The sequence below is a fragment of the Glycine soja genome, chromosome 10 (assembly GCF_004193775.1).
Source record: "Glycine soja cultivar W05 chromosome 10, ASM419377v2, whole genome shotgun sequence".
NCBI classification, from domain to species: domain Eukaryota; kingdom Viridiplantae; phylum Streptophyta; class Magnoliopsida; order Fabales; family Fabaceae; genus Glycine; species Glycine soja.
Window position 1 is genome coordinate 4,215,691 of NC_041011.1, and position 15,392 is coordinate 4,231,082.

The following is a 15,392-nucleotide window of genomic DNA, read 5'->3' on the forward strand; positions in this document are numbered from 1 at the left end:
ATTCGAAAACCATTTGAAGTTTTGCTTTCCCGGGGATGGAGGCAACGCAAAGCCTCTTTCTTTCTCTCATCCATTTTTAACTCTAAAAAACATTACCTCCAAAAATGCATGGAATCATATGGTTCTTATGGCTTTCTTCCTCCTTACTTCCATCACCTACCCCATCTATTATTTTTGAGCAATTCCTTGATTGATTACAGTTAGTTACACAATTTATTACACTACTACTGAAAACTCTCTCCTCCTTCCCCTTCTTGTACCATTTTCTCTTCAGTTTCAGTCCCATAATTAAGCCTTTAATTAAGTACAAGAGGCAGAGGGTTCCCTCTCCCTCTATCCTGTGATGAAGCTGTTCAGTGTTTATTCTCTGTTCCAAAAGGCTAAGCCTCAATTTTAGAAGCTAACATATGCAATTTTTCCCCGTAAGTTCTAACTCATAACAAATTATTCTGAAACTTTGAATTCTTTTTGGAAGACCTTGGGTAGGAAAATGGGATTTATATATAATTTCACTCCACCAATATAGAAATTTATTATGTAATGTACTATTACTAAGTTCCAACTCTATATACATTGAATTATATGTAACAATAAAATTATGGCTTTGATGGCAAATGGGAAAGTCAATATGCTTTCTGACACGCGAATAATCATACTGAGATAATTTGTAGAACCCCGAGAGTAGCAGTGGTATGTATATATCACTGATAGTGCTATGTGGAGAATGTTGTTCCCAAGATCGATGGGGTGGGATTTCATTTTCAAATATGGTCCCGGAGAACAAAGTGACTCAAGTGCCCAAACCTATGGTCAGGTCTCGATTAGCCATCGGAAATGAATGTAGAAATCACCACATTTTTTTTCTTCCTTTTCAAATTCTACTAGCGTGGAATGCTCAGTATGATGTAACAATTTACTTGTAGGTTCTTGCAACTTGTTAAGCTATGGGATTAAAAAAAGGTCAACTCTTTTTGGACAGAACTTGTATGAATGGTTTGAAGTATGAAAAAAAATTAGAATGAGGTGTAAGTTTTACCGGAAAATTTGATAGTTGTAAGCCTGTAACTATTTATGACTTAAAAGAAAGAGACCTTAAAATCCAAAAGGTGTGTGTGAATATAAATCTCATTTAAGTTGCGTCTATGAAATATAGAGGAACATGCAGTTTCATAAACATCTCTAACCTATTAGGTACGATGAGAGTGACCGTATTGCTTATCTAATTTTACAATGACATACAAGACAAGAGAGAACAATTTGCTTGTGGAAACAATGTTCTTAAAGCAAAAATATGAGATCAGTATATGCAAGAGAAACAAGCAACTGTACCCCGGTTGAAGTTGCTTTTAACAATTAATGAATATCTTATGTAAGAAATATTAGAACGACTTTTATATTTGATATATTATAATTCTTTTCCCACCTAATTTCAATCTTTAATAATTAAATATTAAATTTTCGGTCTTCACAATCTATTTATTGCATATATTCATAATTTCCATATGTAGAAGATTTTTCATACCACGGAACTTATCATGCTAATTTTTGTAACTCGTTAACTATTTATTTGTTTATCAATCTAAAACAATAATAGTAGGTAAGTTTAAACTGCCAATTTAGTGGTCTCAGTGCGTGTTAAGAAAACACTCAAAATCAATTCGTTCCATCATGGCACGTGTTATATGTCCTAGCAGAAATATGAACCCTTGTGATTAAAAAAAATTAAACTGTTAGCATAAGTTTTTAGTATTGTTTCTAAACATCTAAACATAAATTGGTCAGTCAGTTTTTACAAGATGAAGCAATATTAATAGCAAAATAAATAAATAAGGAGATTCACAATATTCTAAAAAATATATATTCTCAAGATACCAGAATCCAAAATATCAAATACTACAACTTTTTATCGATACAATGGACAAGAAAAACTACTGAAATAATTCTTTCAAAATTTAACAAATACATCAATTGTGTGCTAAGCAAGCATAAATGATTAAATGTAAAAAGGCCAGCAGTAGGTATATCTTCTTACAAAAGTGACGTGTTGCCAGAATTTTTCTGTTGATGCTGACCGCAAATAAGAACAAAAAAATGAAGGAGACAAGCTCATCTCCATATACATACAGGGTTTGCTATTATGCTTATTTCATCCCTTTTCCTTCGTTTTCATTCAGAATTCGATTTCGGAAATCATTAACCATGAGAGGCAACCCTTCTCTCAGAGGGATTTTTGGCTCCCAGTTCAGCAGTTCCTTGGCTTTGCTAATATCTGGCTTCCTCATGTGTGGATCATCAGCAGTATTTGGTTTGTATTCTATTGTAGCACTTGAATCAATTGTTTCTTTGACAACCTGTGTGTTTATGAAAAGATGACAATGATAGGATATCCATAATGAAAGTAACTTCAATCTCACTCCACTCGCCAAAAGTGTGCCCTTACTGTAAAAGGCACAACTACTTTGCTATATGTTACTGTTAGGCTATTGATTAAGGAATGAATAAAAATAAAATACACATGTCATAGCATATTCTGACAGAAATAAGGAAAAGGCATAATTGTAAACAGAAACAATGAACAAATGAAAGTGAGAGTAGAGAAGAAGAGTAAGATACCTGAGCAAGCTCTAACATGGTAAACTCCCCTGGGTTACCCAGGTTGAAAGGTCCCACATGTTCGCTTTCCATCAAAGCCACCAGCCCATTAACCTGTGAATTGGAAAAGAAATACATTAACCTGTGAATTGGAAAAGAAATATAGTTCAATATTGCATTCTAACAATTCTGCACTGATTCATATCAAATTGTAGACATAACAAATCCTTCATTCTTAAATTTGAACTTGTTCAATTAAAAAATCTTTCCATTCTAAATCAATAGCAAAAAATACTTTCACACAATAGGTCAGTGGACTTACAAGTAATGATCAAATAATTTCATTTAACCTTCGAAAGCAGCTGTGTTCTCTTATAGCTTTAAATATACTCTTAGTAACTCTCTAAAAGTCCATTTTCATTTGAATGATATTGGATTTCATCCAAGAAAAAAATCTCATGAAAATTAGGTTGGACAAGCTAGTCGAGTGTTTTAGAAAACCTTGAGTTACTTTTTAAAGATACAATTTTCATAACCCATTCCCCCCAACTCCCTCCCAAAATAAAATTAAAAAAACTCAATATATCTATCATTATTTAAAACTTGTTTATAGAACAAGAGGAAGGATTCAGTGAAATATACAGTTTCAAAACAATAATAATAGTAATAATAATAATAAGACACATTAGCTACACACCAAATCAGAGACATATTGGAAACTTCTTGTTTGCTTCCCATCACCATATACAGTCAATGGTTGTTTACGAATAGCCTGGAAACATATGTAAATAAATAGTATAAGAACACAAATTGCTCTCCACAATAATGACAAATTAAATAAGGACAAGAAAGTCAAACCTGTGCAACAAAATTGCTAACAACACGCCCATCATCCAAACACATGCGGGGTCCATATGTGTTGAAAATTCGAGCAATACGAACCTATAAACCATCAAACCAAATCGGTCTCAATAACATGTAATTTGCAGAATTTTCCATAAGTAGTTTAAATTCCACTTATCTATGATTAACTATTTGTTTTTCTCTGTATGAATAATTAGTTATGCATATAATATAATCATACATTGAATTAAAAGTCTTTCAAATCCAACATATACAACAAGTGATCAATCTTAAAGATCTCATTAAGGAATATGCAATGCTGGCAACCAATAGGCTAAAAATGAAAAAGGTCTGTTTTAGTATGCATTCACACACACACACACAAAAAAAAAAAAAAAAGCAGAGTCTATTTTGGTTTAAACTTTTCCTTGCTTACATAGCTATTCTTGGGAAAGTACTGTAGAGAAGTAACAACTAAACAATTAAAAAGCTAACAACAAATACATGTTTGTGCTATAGTTATCAATTCCAAATAGCAGCACAAATCAGCCGATCCCAAAACCACTATAGCAGGACAGCAAAAGGTGGTATGACTGCTATATTGAAGATTATAATTATAATTACAAGATACATAACTTATTAGCTATAGCTATACCATACACACGTTGTACAATAAAGAGTAAGGCTTTGTATGACAAAGTTTTAGAACAATTTATGCACATAGGAGAGAGATAGGAAGGGAAGAGAGAGAAGTGTGGGACAAGAGAAGTGAAGTAGTGGAGAGAGAAATAAAAAGCATAGGAATAACATTAATTAAAAAAAATCGTAGTCTAACACACATTTACAATTAACTTGAGCTATAATTAACAATGAGAGAAATAAGCACTCACGAATGAAATAGGAAGATGATGTAATTTATAGAAAAAAAGTGGGTTGTGACAGGTGGAATGTGAGGAACTATGAAGTGTGAAAAAAACACTACATGAAAAAACAAAGACATCACTTTTATGTCACCGTTACAGGTGAGTTTGGCCAGAAAAGGGGTGGGCAAAAATGGGTGGGTGGGGGGCAGAAAAGTGAAAGGTTTAGATGCGGACTAGGAATAGTGGTGTTATCCTACACAATTTGGTTGCTATTCAGCCGCAATTTTGGCCACTATTTGTACATTGCAAAAATGCTAAACTATGAATTTCCTGCAGCAGGCAGCAGGAACTTCACTCAGCTAAGGCACTGTAGTGTTGCCTATTTGCCACTACTGATAACTATGCTTTGTCCTGGTTTATTATAAATTGTAAAAATGATGCCATAACTAACATCATATCTTCCTGTCAAACTTGCCTAACTGCTCTGACTTAATTATACTTATACCCAAAATTAAAATTGGCACTCTAGTTGAAAGAACATTCAGGATACACCACTGCAACCTCAAAATTAATTGCACCAGCTTTCAATGTTATAAACTAAATAGGTAAGTCGGGGAGCAACACAAATTAAAAACAATAGCTGGTTAATCAAAGTACACATGACCCAAAACATATAGGTATTCTGTTAAAAAAATGAAGTAGTAAATATCAAAGTCAGATCTTTACTTAAACAGAATCCAACATTAGCGAAGTGAAATATGTATTAACCAACTCATATCCTATAGGAAGAACTTTTTTTCCTCTCATGGAAGTTGCTATTTGCAGCAAGATATAAAATTATAAATGTCTGATCTGAATCTTTGCAAACATTCAGTCAGTCAAAACTTCTCACTGATAAGAGATAGATGGATACTGAATCTTCAGCATTCAGCCACTCATGCATGTGGCCGTGTTTTACACTTCAGATTAAAAATGGACAACTGACCATAACAGATACACAGGTGAAAGCTTAATATGTTCAGTAAATCCAAGGGCAGCAGACCAAATCGACTAGCTCAAAAACTACATTATGCTTCAATTTCCAGGGAGAAGAAAATGTAAAAAAATCTAACGATAATTTAACAACTTGACAAGTAAAATCAATTAAAAATAAGGAAGGGAAATAAAAATGATATCTGTAAAATGACATGTAATCCTGTTCTCAAGTTAAACAACAGATCACACAAGACAAAGAACCATGCATAAAATCACCAAGTATTGAAACGATCAAATTTATCATAACATTACCCTAAACTTATCATCCAACAACATAGAATACATCAGGACAAAAAATCCAAACTAGCTCTGCTCAATTCAACAAACACATAACCTACCTCAACACCAGCACCCCGATGATAATCCATGGCCAACGTCTCCGCAGTCCTTTTCCCTTCATCGTAACAGCTCCTCTCACCTGAAATCACCAAACCAAAATCTCAACAAACCAAACCAACAACGAAAAGACAAGTTATTTATGTTAAAACATAAAAGCATGGTCCATTCATTCACTCACTCACCAATTGGATTCACATTTCCCCAGTAAGTCTCTTTCTGAGGATGCTCCAACGGATCACCGTAAACCTCACTAGTACTAGTAAGCAGAAACCTAGCCCCAATTCTCTTCGCAAGGCCAAGCATGTTAAGCGTGCCCATCACATTCGTCTTGTAAGCCAACAATTAAGGATCACAGAATTCAACACAAAACATAAAAAATTACGAAAAAAGAGAGCTGGAACTTAAAAACACGGCGAGTCAGAGTTAGAACATAGAGAGGAAGGATATGATGGTCTTGACGGGGTTGTATTTGTAGTGCACCGGCGACGCGGGACACGCGAGGTGGTAGATCTGATCAACCTCCAACAGAATCGGCTCAACGACGTCGTGGCGAATGAGCTCGAACCTAGGGTTCCCGAACAGATGCACCAGGTTCTCTTTTCTTCCCGTGAAGAAATTGTCGATCACGATGACGTCGTCACCGCGAGCGATGAGTTTGTCGACGAGGTGGCTCCCGACGAAGCCCGCGCCGCCGGTGACGACGATTCGCTGCCTCCTGCCGCCGATCCCGACCGGAACGCGGCCCGTGCGAGGCCTTGTGCCGCTGAAGCGGGCAAGCCCGGTTCGAGGGAGGAATGTGTGGGCCGGCTCGGGTGGGCCCATGCGGGAGAGAGTGGGCTGGATGATGAAGAAGGTGGAGCCGATGAGGATGCCGACGAGGATGAACAAGAGGCGCTGCTCGCGGAGGAGGTAGTTGATGGATCTGGGGAGAGATCTGGTGTGCTTGATGGATTTGGGGGAGTAGGGTGAGCTCTCGCTGCTCCCCAACATCTCTTCCTCCCTCCGGTGATTCAGACTCGTTTGCTTGTGGAGCTGTTTCATGATCCTGTTGTTATTAATTAAGGTTAAAAACGCACAACCGCGGATTTTGTTTTTGTTACCACCCAATGTTGTTATTGTCGGTAATTGGATACCGCGCGCGGGGCACTTTGATTGTTATAGGGGAAGGGAAAGGAAACACAAAGCGTGGAATTCAACCTACTTTTTCTATATCACTCGATCTTTGCTTTCTTACGTGAATGACTCTCTCACCATAATTTTTTTTTTATTTTAAATTAAGCCGAATGATTGGTGAGTGGTGACTTTTGAATTTATAATCTGTTATTAGTAATTAACTTCCTCCTAAAATTTAAAATTTTATTAAAAATAAATATAATTTGATTTGCTCACGGTGTAAAGATTTTGTGTATCATCTAACTTCTAATCATCTTAAGATAAGTTGTGAATTTTATAATAATTATTTTCTTATCAAATTATAATAATTATCTTTAAAAACTATATTCTATTATCAATATAATAAATTTCTAGTACGAGTGATACTGATTCCGTTGTAATAAATAATATTTTGAATTTAAATTTTGTAGATGAAAAAAATGTGATTGAAAATAAAATTTCACTAAAAATAATTAATTATATTTTTCAATTAAGATTAATTATCAGTAAAATTATTTTACATCAATATCATGGATAAAAAAAATACTCTATGTATAACTTTTTTACACTAATAATATATAGAAAATAATTACAATAATACTATAAAAAAGTGAATTTCAATTAATTAATGATGTAATTTTTTTTTCATTAGTTATATATGAAAATTGAATTATTAGTATTATAATATTCATATATTTAAGAAAAAAAATAAAGATAAATAATAAAGTGCATGATTGGATTCTTGTAGAAATATGGTTAAAGAGAATATAATGCAAAACCGAAAGAATATAACTTATAGCTATTCAAGGCATAAGAAGAACGTGTTCTACCTGCTCCTACTCCCAACTTTTGTGTTAAGGAGATTTGATTTGCACAGTACTCAGCATCCTTACTTTAACAAGAGTGAATGAAATTAATTTTGAAAAAAAATTAACTTACTTGTTAAACAATATCATTTGAAGCACAAAATCACAAAATGTATTTAGATTTCCAAAATAATTTAATTTTTCATATGGACAAAATTATCTTTTAAATCAATCTTTTTTAAAAAAAAAAGATAAATCAATCTTTCAAAATCGCTTTTTTTCCTTTTTACGTTAACATCTTCAAAATGTAAGTAATCAATACATAAGTCAAGCCCAAAGAAGATACTTCTGGCCCAACTCATGCTGGGCCACTAGTCCTGCATATACACAAAACAAAAAACCAACCCAATTTGAAAACAAAACAAAAAAATAAGGAACTTCTTAATCATCATATATAAGGGATCGTCCTTAATATTGTGTCTCCGATTTTAGGGTTTCGGAGTCGTTGCAGAGCTGCGCGTCGATCTAGAAAATGGGTAAGACTAAGACAAAGACATTCATTTTAACGAAGACTCAAAATTGTTCCATTTTTTTTTTACATGTGATCTGAATGAAATTAAAATTTTGACGACACTGAAGCGAGGATAAAGGTTTACGAGCTTAGGAACAAGACGAAGGCGGAGCTGCTGAACCAGCTGAAGGATCTCAAGGCGGAGCTTGCCCTGCTCCGCGTCGCCAAGGTCACCGGCGGCGCCCCCAACAAGCTCTCCAAAATGTATTGTAGTGATTATTGTTATGCGGGAATCGCGTTTTGTAAACGAAATGGCGTTTGAATATATATATATATATATATATATATATATATATATGTATGTATGTATGTATTTTTTTATTTTTTTTGCAGCAAGGTGGTGAGGCTTTCGATAGCGCAGGTTTTGACGGTTATTTCCCAAAAGCAGAAAGCGGCGCTGAGAGAGGCTTACAAGAAGAAGAAGTATTTGCCCCTTGACCTACGTCCCAAAAAGACCCGCGCCATTCGGAGACGCCTTACCAAACACCAGGTTTGAACTCTGTTTTGTGCTTCTTCTTTTTTTTTTTGTTAATTAATTTGAGGTGTAATTTAAATTTTTTGTCAATTTTAAGTTTATAACTAAATGAAATTGTGATTACTGTTATCTAGCGTGGGAATCAACTAACACGAGTTGTTTCAGTTTAACTATATATATGGCGTTGTTTTAAATATTTTTAGCGGGATTTTTTACCACCCAAAGTGGTACTATCCCACTCATGCAGAATTGCCTTTCGCTCGTAGTGGTACTATCTCATTTGAGTAGAATTGTCTTTCGCCCACAATGGCACTATCTCACTCGAGCAGAATTGTCTTCTGCCCATGGTGGCACTATTCCACATGAACTACATTGTCTGTCACCTTACTCGCTCCTAGGGTTACTATTCCACTTAAGCATTATTGTCTTTCTCCTGTAGAACTATCCAACTCGAGCAGAATTATTATCTTTCTAATAGTTCTTTATCTCTTATAAAAAATTTAAACCATGATTTTCAGTGTTGTTAAATAGCGGAATGGCTTGGTGGATTTTTATGTCATTCGCAAAGGCAATTTGTGATGGGAGGCCCGCCATGGCGGTGCCATAAGACGCAATGACATGTTTATATGGTGGAATTTTGGCCTTCCACCATGTTTCACCATCCGCCATTGATAACATTGATGATTTTTAATGAAAGAAGTGGTATTTATTGATTTGGCACTTGTTAAGAGGAACCTACGTTCTACAGCACAGCATAAGTGTCTTAGTTTGAATAGTTTTGGATTTGGTTGATCATGGATCCCTGGTTTGGTGTTCTTCAATTGTGCTATATCTTACCACCACCCTCTTGGTTTGTGCAGGCGTCTTTGAAGACGGAACGTGAGAAAAAGAAGGAGCTGTACTTTCCACTAAGAAAGTATGCGATCAAAGTTTAGGTTAGAATTGGTTTCAAGTTGCATTTTTTAGGGCAGTTACTTGTATTGAAATTTTAAGGTTTTGATGGCAGCCACTGTGGCAGCATTCCAATTTTTAGTACCAGAGTTGTTTCCATACCTGCATTCAGTTTCCAAGGTCTATCTATATGTTAAAACCAGAGTTGTTTCGAGAAATTATGGTTGCTGTCGGCTTTTTTGCTTTATAGCGTATCACCTATTGAATGATCAAATGGCCGTATCCTTTTTGAGTTGTGATTTATGCACTAAGGCACGACCCAATAAGCCCAACAGAGACACGTCACAGACGACGTTGTACGTATTCAACAGGTGCTTCATTCATAAGAATCATAACATTAATCACAACCCAGTACAATTTCCAACCATGCATCATCCAAATCAAATAAAAACAGTCAAGAAAGACTACAGTTACATGGACCCATAGGTTGTGCAAAATGAACCCAAATAGGGAACATAGTCGCATGCACATTTTCACAATTACAAATTCACTCAATTATTAATCAATGAATGGCAAATTCTTGGTACAATGCCAACAAAGCAAACAAGAAAACAGAGCACCACAATATAATGTTAATCAAGAGAGGAAATGTCAAGCAACCCAATTTAATCGACTATTTTAAGCTTGGAACATTCAAGTTAGTTTGTATTTGGAAATCAGTTGGGAACCCCATTTGGAAGCAACATTAGCACAAACACACCACTAGATATTACCACTCTAAATAAGCTTAAAATTTCCTCCCCGTTCTTAAATTAGACTCGAATTTGGTTTTCTTGCTCACAGTAGTTCCTTTCTCTCAAGTAGCACTGGACAACTCCTAAAATGGAGAGAATGGAAATGGGATTGGAAAAATAAAATATTAATTAGGAGATGGTTTCGAGAGAAAAAGATATCTGGTTGCATGGATGTAAAGGAGAAGATGACGTTTTGTTTTCTCGAATGTGGAGGCCACTGCCATTTCAAGTTGACGGAGTGTACAAAGGGGGAAGCGCCATGTGCCATTTCACAAGCACTTCCAACTATTAAATGAAGCCAAAGTTTTTTCAAAAAATGTTTTCATTTATTATAAAACTCATAGTATTTTTTTTTTATCCATAAGAATAAAAATAATGTTAAAAATTTACAATGACTTACTCATCTTATTCAATCAATTGAATTAAATCTCATTCATTTTTTATTTCGTTTAGCTTTCAGTTTTTCATATTACAAAACAAAAAAGTTTTTAACTTATCTCCTGTCTCAAACATTTTTATGACGAATTTTCAAAGTTTACATACATATAATTCAACGCTTACCTATGTGTATCTTTGTTTATTTCATGTTTGCATTATTTATAGATAAATGGTGACTAGTAATTTTTGTTTTTAATATATATATATATATATATATATATATATATATATATATATATATATATATATATATATTCGTTATTTTATAAAGTTTTAATTTATGTTAATCATGATTTGATTGTTATTTTTTATTTTAAAAATGAGACCACATTTTATAAGTACTTATATAACAATGCATCCAAACACTTCAAAATTGTGCAAACGTTTATCAACATATATATGCAAACTCAAATAGGTTATTGAATTTTTATCACTTATAACATAAACTCATATAATAAAAACTCCCTGAAAAAAAAATCTTAATTGATGTTTTTCCAAAACAGACACTAAGAGCTACTGCATCGCGTTCCTAAATTGGCACAATGCTTAACAAAGTTTTGGTGCTTATCGAACACTCCCCACCCCAATGCAGTCACGTATGGCTGAAAACTGAAAAAGCATTAGTTGTTTATTTAAGCAACGACGCTTATTCCTTATAAAAAATCTTTTTTAAAATAAAAACATTTTATTTATAAATGTAAGGATCAAGCTTTTTGGTAGAGTCCATTTAAGCACTCACAAGAGTACGTTTGAAAGTGAAAATGAAAATAATATTAAAGAGAAATTTTATACTTTTTAATGAGACTCGCATCTTTTATACTTTGATTTAAAATAAAACTTTTATTTTTATCATCTTTATTTTTATTCTCTAAATCAAACAAATCAAAAGAAAAGTGTTGAGTTAGAGACATTTTTTTTATCCATGGAAGTCAAAGACAATATCAAAGGATTACAATAACTCATGTTTTTTGTTTAATCAACTAAATTATACCATTTTATTAGTTAAGAGAGATTGAGTGTTTATAAAGTGATTAGATTGAAGAGAATAAAATGGAATTGTCTATACAAGGTGAACTCATTTAAGTAACTAATGAGTTGTTGGGTTGCAGATGTTCTAAGAGTGAAAAAAATGAGAATTAAAACAGAAACATAATAAATAAAATGTGTTATTTGAATGGATAAAATAAGAAAAAAATGAAAAAAAATTCACTTGTTTGGATGGATGAGAAAGAGAGTGAAGAAAATTATATGAAAAATATTTTGTTATTAACTTGAAACTGTTTTTCTACTCCACTATTGTTTTCGTAACATAAAAATATTTATTATTTTAAGAAACTTTATGTTAAAAAATTATTTATTTATTTAGAAATATAAAAAGATGGTAAATTGTCGGGAGTAAACTGCAACATGCAGCATCAACTTGTACAAGTGGTGTTCACAACATCATTAATTTAGATTTATTGATAAAACGATATAAATTAAATTCTCGTTTTAATTTCTATAACTTAATAAATGATCTGATTTTCAACTTCAAAACCTTTGCCGAATAACAAGTTGTCCGTGTAGCTGGGGAAGCATCTACTTTTACAAGTTGAGTACGCACTACCATTAATTTAAATTTATAGGTATAACGAAGGTTGAGATATTAAAGTTGTTTTTTAATATGTGGAAATTGAACATAATATTAGAATATTTAAACACACACTTTACTTAATTAATTGAACTAAACCTTTTTAATATTCAAGTTCTTATTTAGCATTATAGTAGGAATTATTATAAAATAAGTTGATGAAATACTATATTTTAATTTTATTAATTTTTTATTTTTATTTCATATTATAAAATAAAATAAAAGGTGTTTAAAAAATACTATTACATTAAAATAATAATAAAATGTTTAATATTTAAATAATTAAAGGCTAATGCAATTGTTTCTTGAATATAATTAATTATTATTAAGAGAAGGTAGATAAGTGTATACTTCATACTAATATTATGATTAAAAAAAATCATGGCAAGAAGATATTTGTGAGAAACATTTTTCCCCTTAAATTACCAAAAAAAGAATAAAGATATAATAAAAACATGAGGCAGATGCATTAATTCCTCGTAATGGTAATTAACTTCTCTATACCACTTGGATCATCTTCATTTTTACTATCTGATATGGAATAATTGATTTTTTTTAAAAGGCAATTGAACGATTATATTCAAAACAAAAAAAGAATTTGACTTCTGCATTTTCCCCAAATTTTATTGACTTTTGCATTTAATTTTATATGAAATCTGTAAAAACACACGTACGGAAAATTCAAATTCAGTAAAGAAAAATGCATGAATGGAATTTCATAGTCATAGACATGGTAATCAGGGTATCGTTAATGTGATCTCTCATATTACTTATATACCTAATTTTCATATTTGAATCTCGTGTTACCATGTTATTAATATATTTTATCCAAATAGCATTGTCTACTATTTTTTTGATACGGCATCTGTAAAATTTTGGATACGGATGGGATTGCTTATTATAAAAAATAAAATAAAAAAAACCTTGTGATCCCATATGCCAAAAATCTTATGCTTATTTCTCATGACGTATATTGGTGATCAATCATTTTCATACCTTTTTATCATTTATTTTCTACTGCTATTAAGTGATTACCTGTTTCATATAGTTATCCAAATTGTGGGGTGAAGGAGGGTTTATAATATTTGTGTGGATATATATGAAGAATCACAATTTGAGAAACTTTGACTTGTACTAAAAAAAATATCAGTTACACATAGATTATACGCAGTTTGCCTAACAAATTAAATTGTAACTAGTATAGATATTGTAGGTCTACACATAGATTATGCTAACAAATAATTTTATTAATATAGAATATTGAACTATACTAATAATACATCAAATATTAGTATAATACATCATGGTATTGATATATATATATATTCATAATATTATTAATACTTTGATTTCTCTTAAACAAATAAGATAATTTTAACAAGTAAAAGTTTTAATTTCTTTTGTAGTCATACAAATTAGCAATTTAAAATCGAAAATTTGCTATACATTGTTTAACAATACAGTACTAGCTATAGCTCAATAAATGGTGCATAAACATTTATATTTGGGGCGCCTAAGAATGATTCATTGTCATTGTTCCTATCAAGAACAAGTTCTTAATTTTAATGTTTTTTTGTTAGTTGTTCAAACAAGTTACATCAAGTGATTTCCAGGAAGGAGGCTTGACGATACTAGATGAAGATCAACTATTATATGACCCAAAAGTTTCATTAATTTTAAAACACGCCCGTTTTATGATACGAGGGCTAGACAAAAAATGAGTAATCATCAAATTAAGACTTGCGTGGATAAGTGCATGCATGGACAGTGAAATTCTCAGATTTAACTATCATTGTCAACTATATTACAAGCGCGTAATACTTCTGCCATTGACCTTTAATTTACACTCGCCATCGCTTGCAATTTGCATAACTATTTGGCGTCTATATTAAATGGTCTTTAAACTTAATGGGCTTCATTTTTTTTAATCAAGTAATATGATAAATTTAGAATTCCAGTTTCAGTCAAAGCCATCAAATATCTGAAAATTAAAAAATGTTTTTATTTTTTAAACAGCTAATTGTATTGATAATGAGAAAGAAGGGTACAAATAGAGGATATAATATAACGTTCCTGGAGTACCTATCTCAGCAAAAAAACTAACCTGCCAATGAACATAAGCTATCCTCTTCCCACCCAACTTAGTATAATCTGCCACATGTAACAGCCCCTATATAACTACCCAGCCACTGCAACCAAAAAAAATGTTTTTATTGAATAAGCACAATTACATAACACGCTATTTTAATAACTAGAAAATACACATATATGCAACCGTACGTTTTGCATGTCTAATTTCCATTATCCAAAGTCAAATTAATCCATAAATGCTAAAGTTGTAAATAATTAAGATAATTAATAGAGTATTCATGTTCGACTAATGTAGTTTGTCTACGATCTAAACTCTTGAGTATCCATTTGTTTAAACTTTAAAGTCAAGCGTAAACCAAAACTTCTTCCTTCATATTTTTTTAAGGTTAAATTAGATTTTTATCCTTTAATTTAAGGTTCAATTTGATTCTCTAATTTTTTAGATTTAATTTAATTATTTATTTTTTAAAACTGATTCAATTTTTCTCGAGCAAATTAGAAGCATTATGAGTTACAAAACTTTAGATTTCATCAAGCATTTAAATTCAATATCGCCGATCAAGCTAGAATAACTCCTTATTAATTAATTCATGCACCTAACATCTTCTTCCTTTGTATATCATCCATATATAGATTTTTATAATTAAATGAAAATATATTCTTAATTTTGAGCTTTTTAATTTTAAAATGAAAAAAAAACAATAAAACATTTTATTCAGCTTTTTTGGGTATCTTGTTCTACACCCTAGATATTCAAAACTTTTCATTTCCATTCTTATGACAATTAGGCTAAACTAAAGTATTTGTTACTTATTTACCTTTTTTAGTCTCTTAAATTTAAAAGTTTTATTTTTAATCTCTTGAAAGTTTTA

The 15,392-nt window shown here is 32.1% G+C and overlaps 2 protein-coding genes across 2 annotated transcripts; one reads left to right on the top strand and one right to left on the bottom strand.

Annotated features, from left to right (window-relative positions):
• Positions 1-1,842: 1,842 nt before the first annotated feature.
• LOC114371904 (UDP-glucuronic acid decarboxylase 1-like) lies at positions 1,843-6,861 on the bottom strand. Its single transcript, XM_028329223.1, has 7 exons — positions 6,120-6,861; positions 5,855-6,002; positions 5,672-5,751; positions 3,451-3,534; positions 3,290-3,364; positions 2,614-2,706; positions 1,843-2,351 (listed from the first exon to the last, which is right to left on the bottom strand). Exons 1-7 carry the CDS (start codon positions 6,711-6,713, stop codon positions 2,142-2,144), a joined length of 1,284 nt encoding a protein of 427 aa, XP_028185024.1. The 5' UTR covers positions 6,714-6,861; the 3' UTR covers positions 1,843-2,141.
• Positions 6,862-8,056: 1,195 nt separating this feature from the next.
• LOC114370055 (60S ribosomal protein L35) lies at positions 8,057-9,814 on the top strand. Its single transcript, XM_028327346.1, has 4 exons — positions 8,057-8,166; positions 8,270-8,405; positions 8,535-8,691; positions 9,537-9,814. The coding sequence occupies exons 1-4, from the start codon at positions 8,163-8,165 to the stop codon at positions 9,609-9,611; spliced, it is 372 nt and encodes a 123-aa protein (XP_028183147.1). The 5' UTR covers positions 8,057-8,162; the 3' UTR covers positions 9,612-9,814.
• The last annotated feature ends 5,578 nt before the right edge of the window (positions 9,815-15,392 follow it).

Bases quoted from the DNA above. Each gene is read 5' to 3' on its own strand.
- LOC114371904 (XM_028329223.1), bottom strand. From the start codon at position 6,713: ATGAAACAGCTCCACAAGCAAACGAGTCTGAATCACCGGAGGGAGGAA. The intron at 3,535-5,671 runs GTAGGTTATGTG...GATGGTTTATAG, and splicing joins ATCGGGGTGCTGGTGTTGAG to GTTCGTATTGCTCGAATTTT. The intron at 2,352-2,613 runs GTATCTTACTCT...ATAAACACACAG, and splicing joins CCATGTTAGAGCTTGCTCAG to GTTGTCAAAGAAACAATTGA.
- LOC114370055 (XM_028327346.1), top strand. The intron at 8,406-8,534 runs GTATTGTAGTGA...TTTTTTTTGCAG, and splicing joins CCCAACAAGCTCTCCAAAAT to CAAGGTGGTGAGGCTTTCGA. The intron at 8,692-9,536 runs GTTTGAACTCTG...TGGTTTGTGCAG, and splicing joins GACGCCTTACCAAACACCAG to GCGTCTTTGAAGACGGAACG.